The 19,187-nt window shown below is 50.0% G+C and overlaps 1 protein-coding gene across 1 annotated transcript; it reads right to left on the bottom strand.

The window, feature by feature from the left end:
• Positions 1–6,850: 6,850 nt before the first annotated feature.
• On the bottom strand, positions 6,851–18,817 carry P2RX1 (purinergic receptor P2X 1). The gene is made up of 13 exons (XM_058817843.1): positions 18,543–18,817; positions 15,137–15,284; positions 14,676–14,747; positions 13,811–13,880; positions 13,229–13,325; positions 12,903–12,983; positions 11,601–11,742; positions 10,358–10,488; positions 9,678–9,768; positions 8,947–9,012; positions 8,223–8,315; positions 7,665–7,712; positions 6,851–7,365 (listed from the first exon to the last, which is right to left on the bottom strand). The coding sequence occupies exons 1-12, from the start codon at positions 18,677–18,679 to the stop codon at positions 7,668–7,670; spliced, it is 1,173 nt and encodes a 390-aa protein (XP_058673826.1). The 5' UTR covers positions 18,680–18,817; the 3' UTR covers positions 6,851–7,365; positions 7,665–7,667.
• Between the last annotated feature and the right edge of the window lie 370 nt (positions 18,818–19,187).

The following is a 19,187-nucleotide window of genomic DNA, read 5'->3' as shown; positions in this document are numbered from 1 at the left end:
CGCCCCGCCCCGCATTGGCCGCGCGGGGCCGGCGCGCGCCGCGCCCCGCCCCGCCCCGCCCGCGCCCGCGCCGCCCATTGGCTGGGGGCGGCCGCGCCTCCCGGGGCGCGCGCGCGTGTGGCCGTGAGGGAGAGGGAGGGCGGTGGGGGGGCAGGTGGCGAGCGGGCGCTGGGGTTAGGGGCAAAAAGGCGAAAAAAAAAGGAAACACCAAACGGAAAAGCCCTTTTTTTTTGGGTGGCGTGTGGTGTCCAGCCAGAAGCGCTTTTGGGTGAAAACACGGGGCTTTTTACTAATCAGAATCGGTGGTGTTGGGAAAGACCTCTGAGATCGTCGCGTGCAGCCTGTGACAGAACAGAGCACTGAGAGCCGCGTCCAGGGAAAATGACTCCCCCAGCTCCCTGGGCAGCTCCTTCTAATGCCTAATCATAATTTCTGTGAAGAAATTCTCCCTAAATACTCCATAATATGTATGATCAGGTACAGTGGAGCTGGCACGGTGGGAGCGGAGGGCCCGGCGGCCCCGGGCGGAGAGAGGCAGCGTGAGGCGCCCGGGATCCCGGATACGGGTGTTCCCTCACCCAGGACCTCGGCACACGGCTGTCGCCTCACCCAGGATCCTGGCACACAAGTGTCCCCTCACCCAGGACCCCGGACACGGGTGTCCCTTCACCGAGGATCCCCGCACACGGGTGTCCCCTCACCCATGATCCTGGCACACAGGTGTCCCTTCGTCCAGGACCCCGGCACATGGGTGTCCCCTCGCCCAGGATCCCAGCACATGGGTGTTCCAGGATCCCAGACACGGCTGTCCCCTCACCCAGGATCCCAGTACACAATGTCCCCTCACCCAGGCTCTGTCTCTAGAGTTAACACCCAGCCCAAATATACAGTTCCTCAAGTCTTGCTGCAACTTGCAGGTCTTGCACACCACCTGATCCCACTGCTGTTCTTCAAGGAATTCCTACAAGCAGATGCCCTCTTTGGTTTGGCTCATATTTTGGCTTTATTTTTCCTCCCCACTCTCTCTTACCTTCTTGACTCGTGATGCACTGTATCCTGTGTCAAGAGGTTCCCACTGTGCCCAACAGTGAAGCGTTTGCAGTGGCATTCTTGAAGATGATGATTTTGTGACAAGTGACTGGTGGCAGGACTCGCTGGGCTCTGCTGTGACTCCAGTCACAGTCAGGGTCCCCGCCAGGAATCTTAGATTTAGCCAGAGAGCTAAATGGATTAAATCCACATCCTGACTCAACCCACTGCAGACTGCTGCTCCTTCCTGCTGTGACAACAAGCAGATAGAAATGCCTGTGCCTGCTTCCAATGAGTCTCAAATAATCCTCTGATTTGGAAACAAATTAATTCCTTACCATGGGTTTCATAACTCGAAATAACATATAATAATGCATCTTGTGTTTACTACAAATTTTTTCATCTCCAAAAAGCTTCCCCTGTTGAAACTGTTTTGAGAGAAGTATCGAAATGTAATTAAGAGGCATTATGCATCAAAACAGCAAAGTCATCTTGTAAGCCTAGCAAAGAGCATCATTATTTTCATTTACTCATTCTGTGGGTATATTTATTGTAGCCAGCTACAGCCTGCTGCTATTTGCTATGTGCATCCAAGTCTTACTTTTCCTGCAGAAATGTGCTTTGTCACCCTGGCTGGTCTCAGGCAGCTGAGCAACTCTCTACAGATGAACAGGTTTATTCAGGGCTAGTACCCTTTCACTTCCATCTAAAATATTTGTGCATCCTCTTTGCCAGTTTTCAGTCAAAACCACTTGGAATTGAAATGTTACGTGGTTCAAATCTTGACTTCTAAAGAGTTGCTGAATTCGGTGAAACGATCCCTGTTAGAAAGCTACAAAGGGTTGTGTTTTCAGCTCTTCACAGAGAAAACCCAGCAGAGATCTTCCATGAACAGGAAGCACTTGGGGCAGGTGAACAGCAGCATGATAATCAGTGAGAGGATGGCAGAGCCTGCTGCATTTTAGGATAACCAAAGACATGTAGATGTGGCCCTTAGGCACATGGTTTAGTGTCAGTGTTGGGTTTGTGCCTGGACTTGATCTCAGAGGTGTTTTCCAACTGAAATGATTCTGTGATGGTCACAGCACAGCAGAGAGCCCCATCTCCTTGACTGCGTGTTCCAAAGCTGCTGTTGTGTTCCAGCAGCTCTGGATGTCAGCTAATGACACTGGTCAGACATCATCTCAAGGCAGCCAGCAGCCTGAGCTCCTGGGCTGTGTGTTTGCCTTGGGGATTTCTCAGGAAAAGTAAGACAAGCCCATGAGCAAAAGCAAAACTTGCTCCCAGGCCTGAGGGAAAGCCCCAGCAAACTCCTTGGCTGCCTGGAGTATGTGCCCACCAGCCAGGAATGTGCCTGTGCCTGTGGAGGGGCTGTGCTCCTGCGGCTCAGGGCATGAGAGATGCTCTGACAGACCATAACATGTAAGCCAAAGCACTGACCTGTTTCACAGAGGCTTTCAATGCTATCAAGCAGGGCCTTGCTCATGCAGGGCCAACTCAGCCTCTCCTGAGCAATGAATGAACCTTTCAGCCTCCTGCTCCTCTTGCCTTAATTACTGCTGAGGAGGTTTTGCAAGGGTTTCAGAAGTCATTTGGGCTGATTCGTTTGGCTTCAAGATGTTTATGAGATGCTGGCTGTTTAGAAAGTGCTGATACTTGTCCCCTAAGGATCTACCTCCTTTCGCACCAGGCAGTTTAAATCACCAGTGAGTGATTTAAATCACCAGATGTCTGAAGCACAGTTTAGCACCAGTATCAAGATTTGAAACAATCAACTCTGGCAAAGACTGCGAGCACTTGATTTAATGTAATAACCTGGTTGGCTCAGCTCAGTCAGAACGTGCTGTTTCTTCCAGAAAACAAAAACAAAAAAAAACAAAACCAAAGAAATCATGTGCCTCAGCTTTCCTTTTTATCATACACAGGTGATTACACTGCAGAACAGTTGTGGCCAGTGGAAAGAGAGTCACAGACAACGTCTCTCTGATGCTTAAATGGCTATAACAATGTTAAAATAAGACTTTGATATTTCTGTTCAATAATGATTGAGCATGGTTGGTTGTTAAATGATTTTGCATGGTTTTGGGGTGCAAGGACTGGGAATGTGTTTATTTAACCTGTCCTTGAGTTACAGTCATGAGGTGAAGAGTTTTTATTTCCCCAGGCATGTCACTAGTCCATTTATGTAAAAGAAGATTTAAAGCCATCATTTTTTAAGGAAATCTCTTAATGGTTCCATAAAGCTGAGCAGGATCTGTGCTTGGTACTGGTAGGCAGAGCCCTGTTAACTGGAGCAATTCTGATTAACCCCAGCTGAGGAGCCCATCAGGTGACCAGGCCGTTGCTATATTCAGAACCCATTTGGACAGTTTTGAATTTTACTCTTTCAAAAATAAGGCAATAAAGCAATTAGAAACAAATAACAGAAGGAGAGAGCACTTCACCAAAGGCAGCCAAAGATTATAGTGTGGCATAATTAATGCAGGGCTGGCAGCAGGGAAATGGGCTGTAACAACTGCGCTGTCCCTAGGAGAGAGGCTGCAGGCTGAGCTGCAGATGTCAAATGTTCAAATGGCCAAGAAGCTCTTCTTGCCACCCAGCACAGTCTGGCCTGAGAATGCCCAGCTGTGGGGCAGAAGGAAATAAAAGAACCCTCCAGAGCTGGGAGGATATGCATGTTCCTGCCAGTCCTTCACTGTGTGTCAGCCAGAGGATTTATCCAACTGAAAACATGCTCCCACAACAAAAGAGAAAGGGAAATAGTGTAACCAGAAAGGCAGGTGCTTTTTTTAGGGAAAAATCCAAGGATGTCCTAAGAGGAGAACTGGGTTAAAAATATCAGGGAGTCTGCTGTGCCAGGGAAAGAATGAGTGGGCTTAAAGATAGGAGAGGCTGCACAGGAAAGGAGTTATGTACTTCTTGAGTGTTACTCATTTTAATTTGCCTTGTTACATGTCTGGAAGCACCAGGTGGAAATCAGGGCTTCATTGTGCTGGGAATTGAGCACAAACATAATGATTAAATGTTGCCAGCTCTGCAGAGATTGAAATATAATTCCTCATCTCTGCTGAATCACTAACCAGCATAATTATTGCCAAATAAGTTTTTCTGTAATTGCTCTTCTGGAATATCTGTGCTACTTGATTTTTTTCAAGATAACCCTGCCTGAGGGAGTGAAAAGATATATCTGTACAAGGTCCAACCTAGTAGCCTTTATAGATAACAAAAGCTGGTCAGAAGCAGAAAATTCTCACTACATTTAAATCCATGTTCAAAAATTCTTTGCTCATATCTTGGTTTCTGTTTCCATAAAATGGGAATAGTCACACTGCACTCATTGCTTGCTTTTGTTGTCTAACACCCATGATCAAGGCAAGAGTCCTCTGTCAGAGGTTTGGAGCACTGACATCATCACATACAATTACTGCTGATTGTAAAGAATAGGGATTAACTGGATAATATACATTCTTTCTTCTGTGTTTTCTGGGACAGTGCTTGAATTGCTGAAAGTTCCTTTTCTATTAGTAATAACTGTGTAAAACCAAAATGCAATCAAACAAGGAGTTAAAAAACCTCCACAAAAAACCCAACTCTCAACTGACCACAGCATGAATGGGAAGTAACACAGCACACTGTCATTGAAGGGGTTTGACATGATGACCAAATCCCTTTGGGATTCTGTAACACTTCATCCTGCTGCTCAGAGGTCAGAGAGCAGCAGGACACACTGGCCACATCCTAACTGCTTCAAATGCACTTGTTTTCTGGCCACAACACAAAGAAATCCTTCTGTCTAAGAACAGTAAATTCTCCCCTGATCCTCAGAGCAAGATCAGGTCAAACCAAGAGGACAGGAATATGATCCTGCTGGTCACCCACATTTCCACACTGAGAATTACAACACCAGGCATCTTAACCGGTCTGCATTTCCATTTGTGAGGCTCCAGCTTTTAGCTGCTGTGTTCTATCCTGCATTCAGTAACTTTGTGTGAGTTTTGACAAACTGGAAGGTGCGGGGAGGGGGCTGGGAGCTGCAGTGCTGAAGCAGAGCATCTGTGCCAAGGAAGGGGCTGAACAGAGCAGCCCTTCCTACTTGGTCTCCAATCTCTGGCCATCACCTCCAACCTCTATGGCAAAAGAAGGCCTGAAACAAGTGCCATGGGCTTTCCCTGCCTTTTCATACAACAGAGGAGACCAGTGTATGTTAAAATGTGAGAAATGTGCTCAGTTTCCTCCAGACAGCGATTGCTGTTTGGCACTCACCTGGGGGCCACAGTCCCTGGCTTTGAGGAGGAGCTTGTTTAAAGGAAAGAATCAAAATTGCAATATCTCATTTTGCTGGTTGCAGAAATGATGAATGAAAAGCAAAGCAAAGGATCCCCAAAGATTGTGCATTTAAAGAAAACAAGTTAAAGAGATGAAAAGAAATCCTTCCCTGTTTTTTAAAGCAGCCTTGGAGCTCTTAGGGATTCCAGCTCAGAAGTTTAGAATAGCAACTAGAGGGGATCATTTACAAGTTGCCTTTTCCTGATTTCATATTCTGTCTTTTAATTCTTCCTAGGAAAGAATAGGGACTTTGTATTACAAGCAGCTTGAAAGATTAAGCAGGCAGAAATCCCGCAGCTCTACCTGCAGCTTTGCGTTTGTTATTTTAAGTTTTGACCGGAGATTGACCCGGTGTAAGTGGGTGCTAAAGGTTATCTGAACACTCTCACTTCATTGTCTATGGAAAGTGGATTTTCCCCAGTCTCTGTGAAATGGTCTTGCAGTCCCCTCTGCTGGTGGCAGCTTGCTGGGGAGCTGCACCGTGCCACCACATGGGACCTGCTTGGTCCTCGATGGACGCTGCAGGAGAGCCCCCGGGGCTTGGAGATCCCCCAGCCTCCAATGAACAGGCACCGACTCCTCCAGAGACCAGGAGGCTTTCCCTCACCCTCTCTGCATCCTTAGTATGAGCACCTGGCACCTCTGACACAGGGCAGCAGCACAGGAAAGGGTGAAAAAATTAACCATGGATAACCTTACAAAAACCCACCATGCCTGGGAAAGCTGAGAGCAAATTATCTTGCCCTGGGGAATGTATAGCTTGATATGTTTGTTGAGTTTATGACCAAAGATCACCTGCATGTCTGTAAGGCACACATGCTTATGTCCCTGAGAGCCCACAGCAGTGATGCTGCAGGCTCTGGCAGCATTACAGCCCTACAGCTTCTCCACCAACTCTACCATGGCCACTGGGATCCACTTTCAAAGCAACCAAACCATAGTTTTCCCCAAGAAGGTAAAAACAGACATTCAGAGAGGGGCTATGCAGAAAGTCAGCATTGATGTGTCCTGGAGAATGGAACAGGGCCAGCAGCACAGGGCAGGGTTGGCTCTTAGGGATGTGGGGTTTAAGCACAGCCCATGATGTGCAGCTGCACGTGCTGAGTGGTGCAAATCTTCCAGCACAGGGGTGAAGTTCAATTCCTGGATGCAGAGAGCACCCAGGAATTTGTGAGGCTGCTGCTGGAAAAGTCTTCCTGATCAGCTCACACTGACCAGTGTGGGCAGTGGAGGCAGAGCTGGCATGGATGGCCATGGCTGGCAGTGTGCCAGCGCTCCCTGCCAGCCAGCCTGAGGAGGAAACCCAAGTGACAACTCTGATAACAGCCCCTGCTCGTGGCCAGAGGCCCAGGGGCCCTGCATGGGAGGGCAGTTTCTGAAGGAATCATCACTAAAGGGATTACTTTGTATGCATAAACCCTCCAGAAACCACTCCAAACATCATGCTATGGCGCTAGCATAGGCACCATGAAGGGATGTAATAGAAAAACTAAAGTTTTATTTTTTTAATAAAATACATCCTTACAAAATAACCATTTTTCTCCCAGGCAGAGGGCTGGGGATGGTTCCTGCCAGCTCTCCTTCCTTCCCCTTCTCAATTTGGAACTGTCCAGCGGTGCTTCTGGGGCAGAAGAGTCAGCTGTGCTGTCCCCAGACCCCTCAGGTCCAGTGACCTGGCACGGGCCTGGCACACCAGGCAGGTGCAGTGTGGGTGTGAGCTCCTCTGAAGGACCTGCAGAGGCAGCAGACCCAGTGCCCTGCAGAGGGCTGGCAGATGGCCCCAAGACCCCTTAGTCTGACCCATCCACAGCATCATGGTAGGTCCCACCACAGGCTGTGTGCTGGGCCAGCCAGCCCCTGCCTGGCTGCAGGGCACCACCTCCCATGAGCTGGTGCTGGACGCTGCTTCTGCTGGTCTTGGGGCTGGCCCAGGGAGGCGATGGGATGGCCACCGTGTTGTAGGAGAAGAGGAGGAGGAGGAAGGTGCAGGTTTGTCAATCAGTGTGGATTCTGCTGAGAGAGAGGTGCACAGTGATTTCTGGTCTCTCGCCCCCCAGTGCCCTTTTTCAAGAGATGCTGCCATCAAAGATGCAATGCCAGACCCACATCCTGCATCTGATGCTGCCCCATGCAATTGCTTATGTTGGGAAGTGCTGACCCCATGTTAGGCACTGCAGCCCACAGCTCAGGTCTCCTCCAAGCCTCCCTGGATCCCTGCTGCCTTCTCACACACCTTGGAATAGCCCCAAGCCCTACAGCCCTCATCCCTGACAGATGTGTGCTAACAGGGCTGGGGAAACACCACTCACCTCTCACTGTGTGTTGTCTGGCTCCTTTACCTTCTTATGCGACTTTGACTAGGGGTTAAAGGAGAGAAAACAAAGATTCTTTTACAGACCTGCTCCTCTCTAATGTCAGGGAAATGTGACTGGGCAGCAACTCCTAACCCCCAGTGTACACACATATTTTCAGATGAATATGAGGGGAAATGTTTTTTGTATCCTTTCAAAGGCCATGAAACATTCCATGGTCATGGAGATGTTCTCAAAGAGCAGAAAAAAAATTTCCTAGTCTGCTAAAGCACAAATCTGCCCCTGCTTCCCTTGAAGCAATGCAAGTATTACCAGATATTGGAATATCTGGGGTTAAAGGCAGAGAATAAAGTTATTAACAATGAGTCACACACAACATCTCAGTAATTTTGGAGAGAAGATTCATGGATCCCAGTCTCCAACAGTCCCAAGGGCTCAGGAAGGCGCCTGGTTGCCCCTCAGCGTGGATGTTTGTGTTACAGCATCATTACTCATGCACACATCCACACACACCCCTGCAAGAGCCTCTGCAGGGCAGCACTCACTCTTACTTACAGGCTCCGGTTCTGCATATTTGAATTTCTTCTGCTTGTAATAGTCTCGTCCATGGAGAAAATGCAGCAGGAGCAGGTCACAGAGGACAGAGGCCTTGAATCAAAGTGCAGTTAGGTTTGGAGTTGCCCTCCAAGATTACCTGCACCACTGTGTACTTCCAGTTTTTCCCAGTTTGCCCCACAATTTAGGGTCACTTCTGCTTCATCCCACAACATGGCAGTTGCTGAAGTCTCCAAATGTCCATTTAGGACAGAAGTGAAGTGTGCTGTGTTCAATTTAAGTGATTTGAGCCAAGAAAAAATGAAATGCTTCCCCTTTAGGTAAGTGCAGAGCACAGCAGCCTTTGAGTTGTGCTCAAGTTTTTAAAGCCATAACCAAATCACACACTGGGCTTCTGTCCTGAATTAAATACTGCCAATCACATGCAGACTCTTCCTCAATGCCAGCTCTAACTTGAAACCATCAGGATACCAAGACCTGCCAAGAGAGCCAGCCTTCCCTTCATCAGCAGGGCAGAATTCACATCAGCCAGGGACCAGCAGGAATCTATTTTCCTGAGCTGACAAGGCAGGAGAGCACCTCCTTTCCCCCTTTTGCCCATCCCCTGATTCCCTGAGCAGTAGCCAGTATTTCACTGCAGCTCAAGGACACTTCCCACGGATGTCACAGGCAAGAAGAATAATTTGAGAGTCTCCATATAGAGGCTGGAAATATCTGAACTTACCACTCCAAAAATACCAATTCCAGAGCCAATTGTGGTCATGGTCGGGATGATGTCAAATTTGCCTGCCTGGATAAAGTCAGAGAAAATAGGTGATAAGTTACAGTCAGCCCAGGGGGGAAAAAAGGGTGCTCTAGCTGTAGGTGGGGCTCAGCAAAAGTGCCTTGCAGCAACCCAAACCACAACCACAGCACACAGAGAAACAGGAGCTAGGAAAGAGCTGGTCGAACAGAAAAATATTGTAGGTTGGTTTTAGGCTGAAATAAATTGAACTTACTTTTCTTCCTGTATTTTTAATATAAAAAACCCAACCCAAACCAAGCAACCAAACAAAAAAGTGTATAATTTGAATATTCTCCATGGGAACACAATAAGAGAAGACTTCTCTCCCAGTGGGAAGAAAAAGACAAAATAGAAAAATGCAAATGTTCAGCTTTTGCAAATAACAGTAAAAGGTTTTGAGTTTACCAAGTCCTCCCCACTCCCATCACAATTGTTTTTAGACAAAACCACTGATCAAGCCACAGCTGAAAGATGTGACCTATAAAACATATTTTCCACCTCTCTTCCCTTCCCCAGAATTTCCCAAGGGTTCCTGTGAGCAGGCCAGCACCCAAGGAAAGCATTCACACTAATGTTCCTGATCCCACAGGACCCTGGTGCTGTGTTCCAGAGCTGGTCCCTTCCAAGGACATGGCTCTGCTGTCCCAGGGACCCAGAGGATCCACCCTTACCTTGCCATTCACCAGAATGTCGAGCCGGATCCCAAACACCTTGTAGAGTGTCCTCTTTTCCATCCCATCTTCTCTGTAGTATTTGGCATATCTGTGCAATTGGATGGTGAGTGTTAATGATCTGCCAGGGGGTCCAACAGCCCTACAGCATTGGGATCTTGCTGGGAATGTGCTATCACAGACCTGCTCCTGACCTTCTCCTCAAACCCCCTGCAGGAGCTGGGCTGTTGGCACCTCTCTTCTCTGTGCCTCAGTTTCCCTGCCTGCAGGATGGAGTTCCAGCTCCTGCTGTTCGATCTGATGTCCCCAAGTTCTGTGTGTTACAGATATTGATGAAACACTGGTGACAGAGTCACACAGAGCAGAGGATACAGACTATGAGAACATGTGACATGATCCTACACCATCTCCAGTCTTTCAAGGGGCTTCCCGAAAGCTCAGCCAAGCAGGAGAGCCTGCAAGGGGGAGGAGATGGAAAGGAAATGGGGCAATTTTCAAGGCAAGGGCTGTATTATCACTTTTCTGATGCTGTTTAAAAGAGCACTGGCACTGCTGCCTGGCCCTGCAAAGGTAGTGAGTATTTTGAAGGACAGTCTCTGGCCTTCCACCATCCCTTGAATGGGAACCTGGAAGCTGTCACCTCTGAATTACACTTGGAGAACCAGCAGGTATTTCCTTACCTGAAGTTGAACCCTGGTGAAACATTGCTGTCATCGTTGTACAGGCCATGGAACTGGTAAATGGGTTTGCAGTAGCGCAGGGGCCAGTCGAGGTCACAGTTCCAGTCTATGGTGATGCCCACCACTCCACCCTGCAGCCAAGAGGGAGTCACAAGATTGCCCCTCCTTGGACCTGGCCCACACAGAGAAATGCTTTCCCTTCTCACAGGTGCCCTGTCTCAATGCCATGAGGTGTCCTAGCTCTCCTAATTCACGCATCCCACTGCTGCCTCAGCCTTCCTGAGCAGCCCTGGCTTTGTGGCCTGTACATAACCCCTTGCAGAGACTCTTGTTTCTGTCCTGAGTGCTGGATACACAAATAAATTCATGTCTTCTTGTTTCTGATCAGAATCCCGTGCCCAAGGCACAGTCCTGAGAAACAGTGCTCACCACAGATCCCTCCTGGTCCTCGTGGGACAGCCTTCCCTTGCCTGATTATGGCCAAGACATTGCTCAGGAAATGCAGGAGTCCCTCCTCCCTCCTGAGCTCACTCCAGGCTGTAAATAGCTGTGCCCCAGAGGTTTGTATTTTTATACCTTTAATATATAGAATATTAGAATGGTTTGGGTTGGAAGAGACCATAAAGACCATTTTGTTCCAAACCCTGCCATGGGCAGGGACACCTTTGTTTAGACCAGTTTTCTTCAGGTCCTGGCCAGGAATGGGGCAGCCATAGCTTCTCTGGGCCATCTGATCCAATCCATGCAATAAATGTTCATATATGCAAGCCTCTGATGATTTTGTCCAATGCCTGACAAAGTTATCACAAGGTTTTGCAGCAGAGACAGCAGATACTCCCACACACCAGCCTGAGGAGTGTTAGGCAAAGCTGCATTTTGGAGCCAGGGGAAAGGCTGCAGTTAGCACTGTGCAATGACCAATATTTGACCATCCAGCTGGGATTTCCAAGCTCAATCAGATGGGATTTGGCCACACAGATCTAGTTATTCACTGCTCAAATTGAAACAAGCTGAACCCTGGGATTTACTGCCAGGGGGTCAAATCTTCTCAAGAGTTTCCAAGAAAAATGTAAATATTAGGCCATGTCCAAGGAGATTCATAATCTTTATGAGATAATTCTGACACTTGTTTTCTCAAGAATTCTTGAGAAAACTGAAAATCATCTCAACAGCTGGAGGTGATTGCACTGTTGAGTGTCCCTTTCCCATCAACAGCAAGGAACATAATTTGAAATTGAAGTACCTTAACAGCCAGGAAGGTAAAATTCTGACCCGATTCCTTCACTATGTATCCCAGTTCAAACACAGGACACAAGGAATCAGTGACTTTGTGATAGGTGCATTTCTTCAGGTACTGCTTAGTAACACTCTCAACCAAGTTGCGCCTGTGAACGAAAAGAGAGTGGGAAAAAATCTCAGTAACACAATAATTTGGCGGGGGGAAAACCTCTGTAAGTCCCTTGCCCAGTCCATGTCACTCTCCCATTCACATGCCACTTGCCCACGGGCTCTGCTAGGCAGTGTTCTGAGCTCCAGCAATTCTTATCTGGGACACCTCATGGATAGTGAGTGTATCCCACACCTTTCACATTTAGCTGGAGTTTGCTATCTCCTACCACAAGGGTTAAAAGGAAAGGGCAACTTCTTGCCTTCCATCCCACTCTGCTCTTTTGCCCAAAAACATCCTGTGGCTTTGTAAGCCTTGTGCCTTGCTCCAACTGATCCCATCTCTGATGCTCAGCAGTAAATTGTCAGCAATGATCAAAGGCAGGAAGTTTCCCCACAGCAGCCAGCCCAGCCACCCTCACTGCCAGGACCTGCTCCCTCTCTGTCCTCTTCAGCCTGTCCTCACCTGGGCCACCTCTCCTTGCAGCTGGAGGGGATCCCCTCTCCCAGCCACCTCCTGGGAGGTGTGAGGTCAGCCCAGGACTTTGCCAAGCATGCTGGCTGCCAGGACACTTAACCTTGGCTGCAGCACAGGGACAAGATCAGCTTAGAGAAAAGAATCCGCTGTCTACAGCACAAACAGCTTCTGTTAATTTGTTCCAAATCAGATATATGGTCAGTGCCATCATAAATCCTCTTAGGAGAATGCCTTCAGCCAGCAGGATTTCCCCCAGTGCTGCCAACCCCACCCTTTGCTGAATCAGGTGGGATCTGTGATGTTAAGGGGAACTCTGGGGCACCAAGCTTATCCTGGCCATGTGGTATTTTAATTTTGTCTTCAGAGAAGAAAAATGAAAAATCAGAGTAACTGATTTGCAACTTGGGAGGGTAACTCAAGAGGGGTTAATTCCAGAAATCTTTCCAGTAACTACAGCTACCAGCTGAGGTGGGACACAACGGGAGGGAAATGTCCCAGTTCCTATGAGCTAATGTGGGGTTCAGTGCAGCAGTTAGAGTAGTCCTGGATCACTGAGAAGGTGAGGTGGGCAATCCTCCATACCAAGCATCCAGTTACACCCATCCAGCTGAACCCATGGTTTCCTCTGAGGGACACAGCTGGAGGAACTGACCAGGAGCCATCCCCTCACCCTCTCCTTACCTGGATACCTTGAACTTGGGGAAGGTGATGCTGTTCTTGATGAACAAGGTGAACTTCTCTGCTTCTGACAGCAGGGCAGGGCTGAAAAACACAAGTATAGATATGTGTCCATCACTTGGCTCTCCAGGTTCTAGAGAAAGCTCCATTTGGTGGAAATTCACCCAAACTGAGAAAAGCAGACCCAGAAAACTGGTGGTCTCATCCCTCCCCTTCCTGGTCTTTCACAACACAGGCTGTCCTGGCCACATCCCATAGAGCCCCAACTTGGTCTGCTCCACACCAAGTGCAGCTGGGATGGGAAAGAGGGCACCAGCATCATTCCTTACCTGGGAACATGGTAATCAACTTCAACAGGGCACCAGCCAAAGATCTCACAGGTCTTCACAGTGCTGTTGAAGTGCACACACTTGCCGGTCATGAGCCCTGTGGGGGAAACAGCTGCTCACACCCTGGATCCTGTGAAATCTCAGCCTCACACTGGGATGGATGGGATCTGGTTGGGGCTTCAGCTCTGCCAAGGGCATTCAAGACACAAAGTGCTCAGGGCTTTGGCACCTTTCTAAAGCAATTAGGAAATTCATTGTGGCCTCTCAGCTCAGGGCAGTGGTTTCTCTTACAGTGCTGTACAGGAGAGCAGCTGGGGATTTTCCTTGTTAAAACACACCTAAGAAAATGCTGAGCTAATAAGAGGACAACAGTTTGGGGGAAATGGCTTAGTCCTGATTAACCTTTTGTTTGCAGCTCAGGTATCTTTCAAAAGAGCAGAGCTGGACCAGCCCATGTGGAACCTTCAACCAGCATGTCAGAGGTTTTCCTGTTCAAAGCAGGTCCCCCAGCCAGGGGACACCCCAGCCAGGCAGCTTTTCTCAGTGTTGTCTTACCAGGAGCACCAGGACCGTGTGCCATACCTTGTCCCTGCCGGCTGTATTTCCCTTTGCTGCAGTCGCTGTCCTGTGTGCACAGCCCGGCATCTGGCAGCTGTTTGGAGAAAGCAGCCACCTCTTAGCATCCCAGCCTGCAGCTTCAATCCCCTGTCCCTCCTGCCTCACCAGACAGCATTTTTCTTGAGGGAAACACTGCTCAACTACAACCAGAGCCTTGTTCATATACTGTTGTCTTATATATTACAACAGTTTTATTATCATTATATGTTGTCTTATATATCAAGAGTTCTTTTATCATTATGGTGCAAGGGTTCCATAGCCTCAGAGTTTCACACCTCCTCAATGTTTCTTGCTCCTCTGAGCACTGCCTACACCTGGTCCTTGCAGCAGCCATCTGACTCCTCTACCTCCAGTCCTCACCAATTCAGTCTTTTATACCACTTGTTCTTATTTGCTACAGGTGTTGCCTGTTCTCATCCAGCCTGCTCCTAGTCTTTAGTAATAGGGTCCAGCTGGAACTCATTGGGGGATAAGATTACATTCTACATAACCTTCATTTATCCATACTGTGTCCCCCTACAATATACTGCTTCCCAACCAAGGCTGTCCAGATAAAGCAGGAAAAAAGGCAATTTATTCACTCCAGGTAGATACTTTCATTTAAGCCTCAAGTCTGCTCTGCTTGATCATTTCAAAGGGAAGAAAAAAATGGATGTCACCTGTTTTTCTGCAGAATAAAAGTCTTCACATACCACACAGGAGTCAGGAACATTAAATATGGGGCCAGGCCCGGGCTTTTACTAAACCTCTCAATGTCAGAAAAAGTCTTTCCACCACAATCCCCTGAATTACAGAAGCTTAGCCCACTGAAGGAAGCTGGTGTGTTTACCTCTGGGCAGGTTCCTTGTTTCTGTCCAGGAGTGACAATGAAGTTGGTCATCACCACAAACGAGTTGTCCCCCTGTGGAGACACAGCCAACGGGCTCACAGCAAGCACAGGAGCCTCTCCCTGGGTGGGGACCTGCAGTGCCACCAGCCCCAGGGACACTGGAGGACCCCACTTGCTGCCTGAGACACTGCTCCAGAGGCACTGGAGAACCTTGATCCTTTTGGAGGCAGCCTCCAATGTGCCCCCTCAGCCACAGTGGGTCCCAAGTACCAGATGCTCCCCAGGGAGAAGCTGGGCAGAGGTTTGTGACAGAAGCAAACTCCTTCCCACCACAGGGACACCCTGTCATGCTTAGCCCCATGGAAAGCCTATGCCAAGGACCCACCTCCACCCCAGCACAGGAGGAAAAGCAGCCACTGGGACAAAAGCAAATCCCTAACCCACCCACCCTGACTCCTTACCTGGGGTGGGAAAACATAATCCACCACATCCCAGATGTGAGGACCCAGGACACTCTCGTTGGTCAGTGTCAGCCCTTTCAGCTTCACGGAGACCGAGCTGACAATGCTGTCCTGGGACTGGTAGCCCTTCTCGTAGAGGAACACCCACCTGGAACAGGGAAGGGTGGCAGGGTGAGCATGGCCACCAGCACTCCTCCACTGGCCAGATCCTCAGCACACACCTGTGCACTGGGGCTTTTTCTACCAAGTCTCACATGGGGAATCATTTGCCAAGTTTCTTCCCGCTGGATGAGGGACATGTTGTTGAAATTTCCTACCCTTTGCCTGAGGCATGTGGTAGCTGCAGGACCCAACTTTCATGCCAGGATGATGTGTTTTGGGGACTGGGACCCATTTTGTGGCTGGGGGTGTGTGAAGGCAGGTGGAGCACAGTAGCCATCAGTCATTTAGGGTTAAAGCCTATGGCAGGTTTGCAGCTTGCTGGTCTCAATGACCTAACCCAACACTCCTGACCTCCTGATTCACTGCAGAGAAACTCTCCAAAACCCAACGCCTCCAGCACCAACACAGAGCTGAGTCTGGACACGGTTCACATCCAGAGCCGCTGTTTTCCCATCCAGCAGAGGGAATGTGGAGCAATGGCCCTGTGTGCAAGAGGGCTGCAGGAGCAGGGTTAGGGACACTGTGTGGCCAGAACAGGGCTCTGCCTGCCTTTCCCAGCCCATCACACAGCCATTAGGACAGGCTCCTGACACTATTTAACCTAGAGCATAAACAAGCTGCCGCTGGATTAACTCTGACTCAGGGACACTATAAACATGGGCAAGCGCCCATTTCGGGTGGTGCCTGCGGCGCCGCGGAGCATTCTCGGCACTAAAAAAGGAGCGATCTGGATTTTGTCCCCTCTGCCGCAGGCATTGGTCCCGCTGGCTGTGACAGAGGCAGCAGGATACCCATGGGACAGCCCATGACACCAGCCTGGTGTGTCAACCTCGCCTCTGACACCTGGCTGATGGGCAGAGGGGGAAATGGGGAGGCCCAGGTGCTGCCTGGAGGTTTTCTGTTTGGACTTTCTTAGAGAGGGAGCTTTTAGCTTGCAGCCACATCAGCATCCCAGGACTGAGGGCAAGAGGACCTCAGGGATGGCATTTGCTCCAGAGCATGGGGATGGGAGCAGAAATTCAGCGCTGCTGCCACTGCAGCTGGGACACCCAGCTCCAACATCCTCCTCCAAGGCAGAAGAACGTACTGAGTTACACTGGTTACAGTGGGCATCTTCCCCAGTGCCCTCAGGGCTGCAGAAGGATGTGAACTGGGCAGAACATTTCTCTAGATCAGCCTCCAGCACAGACTCTGCTGCTGACCTTATCCCCCCCTGGCAGAGCTGACCACACAGGGCTGGGCAACCCCACCTCCCCTGTGGCAAAGCCAGGGTCATGACAAACAAAACCATTTCCCAGGAGTCTGTAAATGCTGCAGCAAGTCCTGCCCAGGTTGTAAAAGTCCCCTGGTGTCACACCCTGATGTGGCAGAGCCACCAAGCCCTCTCCCCTTGCTGGCCTCATCCTGTGGCTCAGCCCACAGCTCCTTGCATGCAAGAATTCAGGAAGCGAAACCCAGAAAGTGCCCAGCATCTCCTGGGCAGCAGTGATACCACCTTATCACAGCCATCACAGGAAAAAGAACTGCTCCCCAGGGGTGACACAGGGTCTCACAGGGGGGCTGGCCCCATTTCTGTGCACTGATGGCACCAGCCATGTCCTTCTAGCAGACACACGTTTCCATGAGCATCCCATGCCTGCTGTGAAGGGAGGACAAAAGCTGGGAGAACGGTAAATAAATACACATTTGGCTGCCAAATTTGTTTTGAAAATCTGACAGAAAATCTCAGGCATTGTGGCTTGGTGAGGGCAGTGAACTGGGGGCAGTGTTGTGGGCAGAGAACTGGGAGTAGTGCTGTGAGAAGGGAACTGGGGGCAGTGGTGTCAGCAGTGAGGGGAAGCCAGGGGCTGGTGGGGCTGTGGGCAGCTGCAATCATAGGCAGCCCCTTGCTAGAGGAGAGCCATCCCAACAAACCAGGAAAAACTTGGGAATTACAGCAACTTCATGCCAGATTCCTCTGCTCTGCCACTGGCTGTCACCCCCTGGCTGATTCTCTTCCTGCTCCCTCCTGGTTGCCTGTCTCACTTCAAGTTGCTTAAGCCACATTTCCTTAGTTGCCCTGCACAACCATCTGCGCCAGTTCCCCATCACAGGAGCAGCTGCCCCCAGCCACATTTGGGACTGGAGCCCTGGGACTTCACAGGCTCAGTCCTTAGGAAAAACAAATCTGCTCCCAGTAACACCAGTGAAAAACTCTTAGCAACAGAGCATCCTTGAGACCTTGACTGAGGATAACCCTTGGGAGCCAAAGTGCTGGTGAGCAGGGTGGGATTAATGGGGGGACCAGCATGGGGGTTCCACACTTATCCCCTGAGTAGATTTTTACCCTTCCCAGGGAGTCTGTGCTAAAAGGAGGGATGAGCACTTCTGCTCCTCACAGCGACTCCCTTGCACTGAGGCCAGGGAGCCACTGCCTTTCCTCTGCATGAGACATTCTGCACCCCAAAAATTCTCAGATTTTCCAATTCATGGCCAGACACCCCCTTTCCTTTCAAACATCCTGCCCTGGAGCCCTTCCCTGTGAAAGGGTGCTGATCCCACAGCAGCCAAGGCTTACCAACCATCACATCCCATCACATCGTCCCACACTGAGGGACAGGCACAGAGTAACTTCAGCAGGAGCAGCAGCCCCAGGGCACCTGAGGACACACATCCTCACCCATTCTGATCCCGCCTGCTCCACTCACTGCCTTTTTTAAGCAGTTGCCCTTGCTTTTGGAGCTGCCTCCCAGAAGCAAATAAGACCAGGAATTTTGGAGCCAAGCTGCGTCTCGGCCGCAGCGTCAGAGCGGTGAACAGGGAGATTTATGGCCCTGTCTTGAGCCGCTCGGGTCTCACAAATCACTGCACTGGCCCCAAATGCCTCTTATTTAATATAAATGAAAATAAAAATAACAACAGATTCTCAGGCCACCGTCCAGCAGCTGGAGCAGGATCTGGATTCTCTGTAGTGAGAGGACGGGGCCGCGGTGTGTGGAGCAGGGCTGGGCAGGGATGGATGAGTCGCCAGCCTGGACATACAGGAGCTTCTGGGGAGGAGATGGGGACTAAGCAGCCATCCAAAAGAGCCATGGTGAGATACTGGTCTGCACGGGAGTAGCCACAACCAGGGGGATGTGAAGCCATTAGCAATAACCCCCCTGCACTGGGATATAGGGGATATAGAAGCCTTTCTCTCTCAATTGCTTTTTAACCCAGTGGCAGAGCATTAATGTCAGGGAAAGCAGGTGCTGGGCAGCCTTACCCGATGATGTACGCCAGGACGATGAGCTGGATCAGCCTGAAGGTCAGTCCCACCTTCTTGTTCCTCACCAGCACCATCCGAGGGGTGTCATACTCGAAGAGGAAGGAGGACAGCTTGTCCATGCACTTCTGCCCCATGGCTGTGCCAGGGCTGTGCCACAGCCTCCCAGCTCTTCACTGCGCCCTGGGTTGGGCCGTGCCCGCCGCCGCTCCGGCAGCTCCTCTGTTTGCAGATTAAAATAACAGAATAAGAATTGCTATCGGCGAGGCTCTGAGCACATCTGGGCTGCCGGGTTTCCTCCTCTGCGCAGGGATGAGGCTTCCTCTTCCTATAAGCCCTGGGCTGGGAACAGCGGGTGCCCTACATGGTCTGGGGGTGGGACAGGGTGTGGGAGGGTGCAGGGCCACCCTGTTGCCAAGCCCACATGCCACCAGGACGAAGCCATCTGTCTGTGAGCGATGCTCCCTCGCCTGGCAGGAGCCTTCCCTGGGGACAGAGAGGCTGCAGGCAGGGCTTGGGATGAGCAGAGACCACGAGGCATTCCTGGGGGCAACAGTGGGATGGGAGAGATTGTGGGGGTCCCGGGAGAAATTTTAGGAATTAGGATTGGGGTATCTTTCCTACCACAACAGCCACATCAGGCTG

This window comes from Ammospiza caudacuta, chromosome 20 (genome assembly GCF_027887145.1).
Source record: "Ammospiza caudacuta isolate bAmmCau1 chromosome 20, bAmmCau1.pri, whole genome shotgun sequence".
Taxonomy (NCBI): Eukaryota; Metazoa; Chordata; class Aves; order Passeriformes; family Passerellidae; genus Ammospiza; species Ammospiza caudacuta.
The sequence above is the reverse complement of the archived record's forward strand: the minus strand, read 5'-3'. Positions and strand labels throughout refer to the sequence as shown.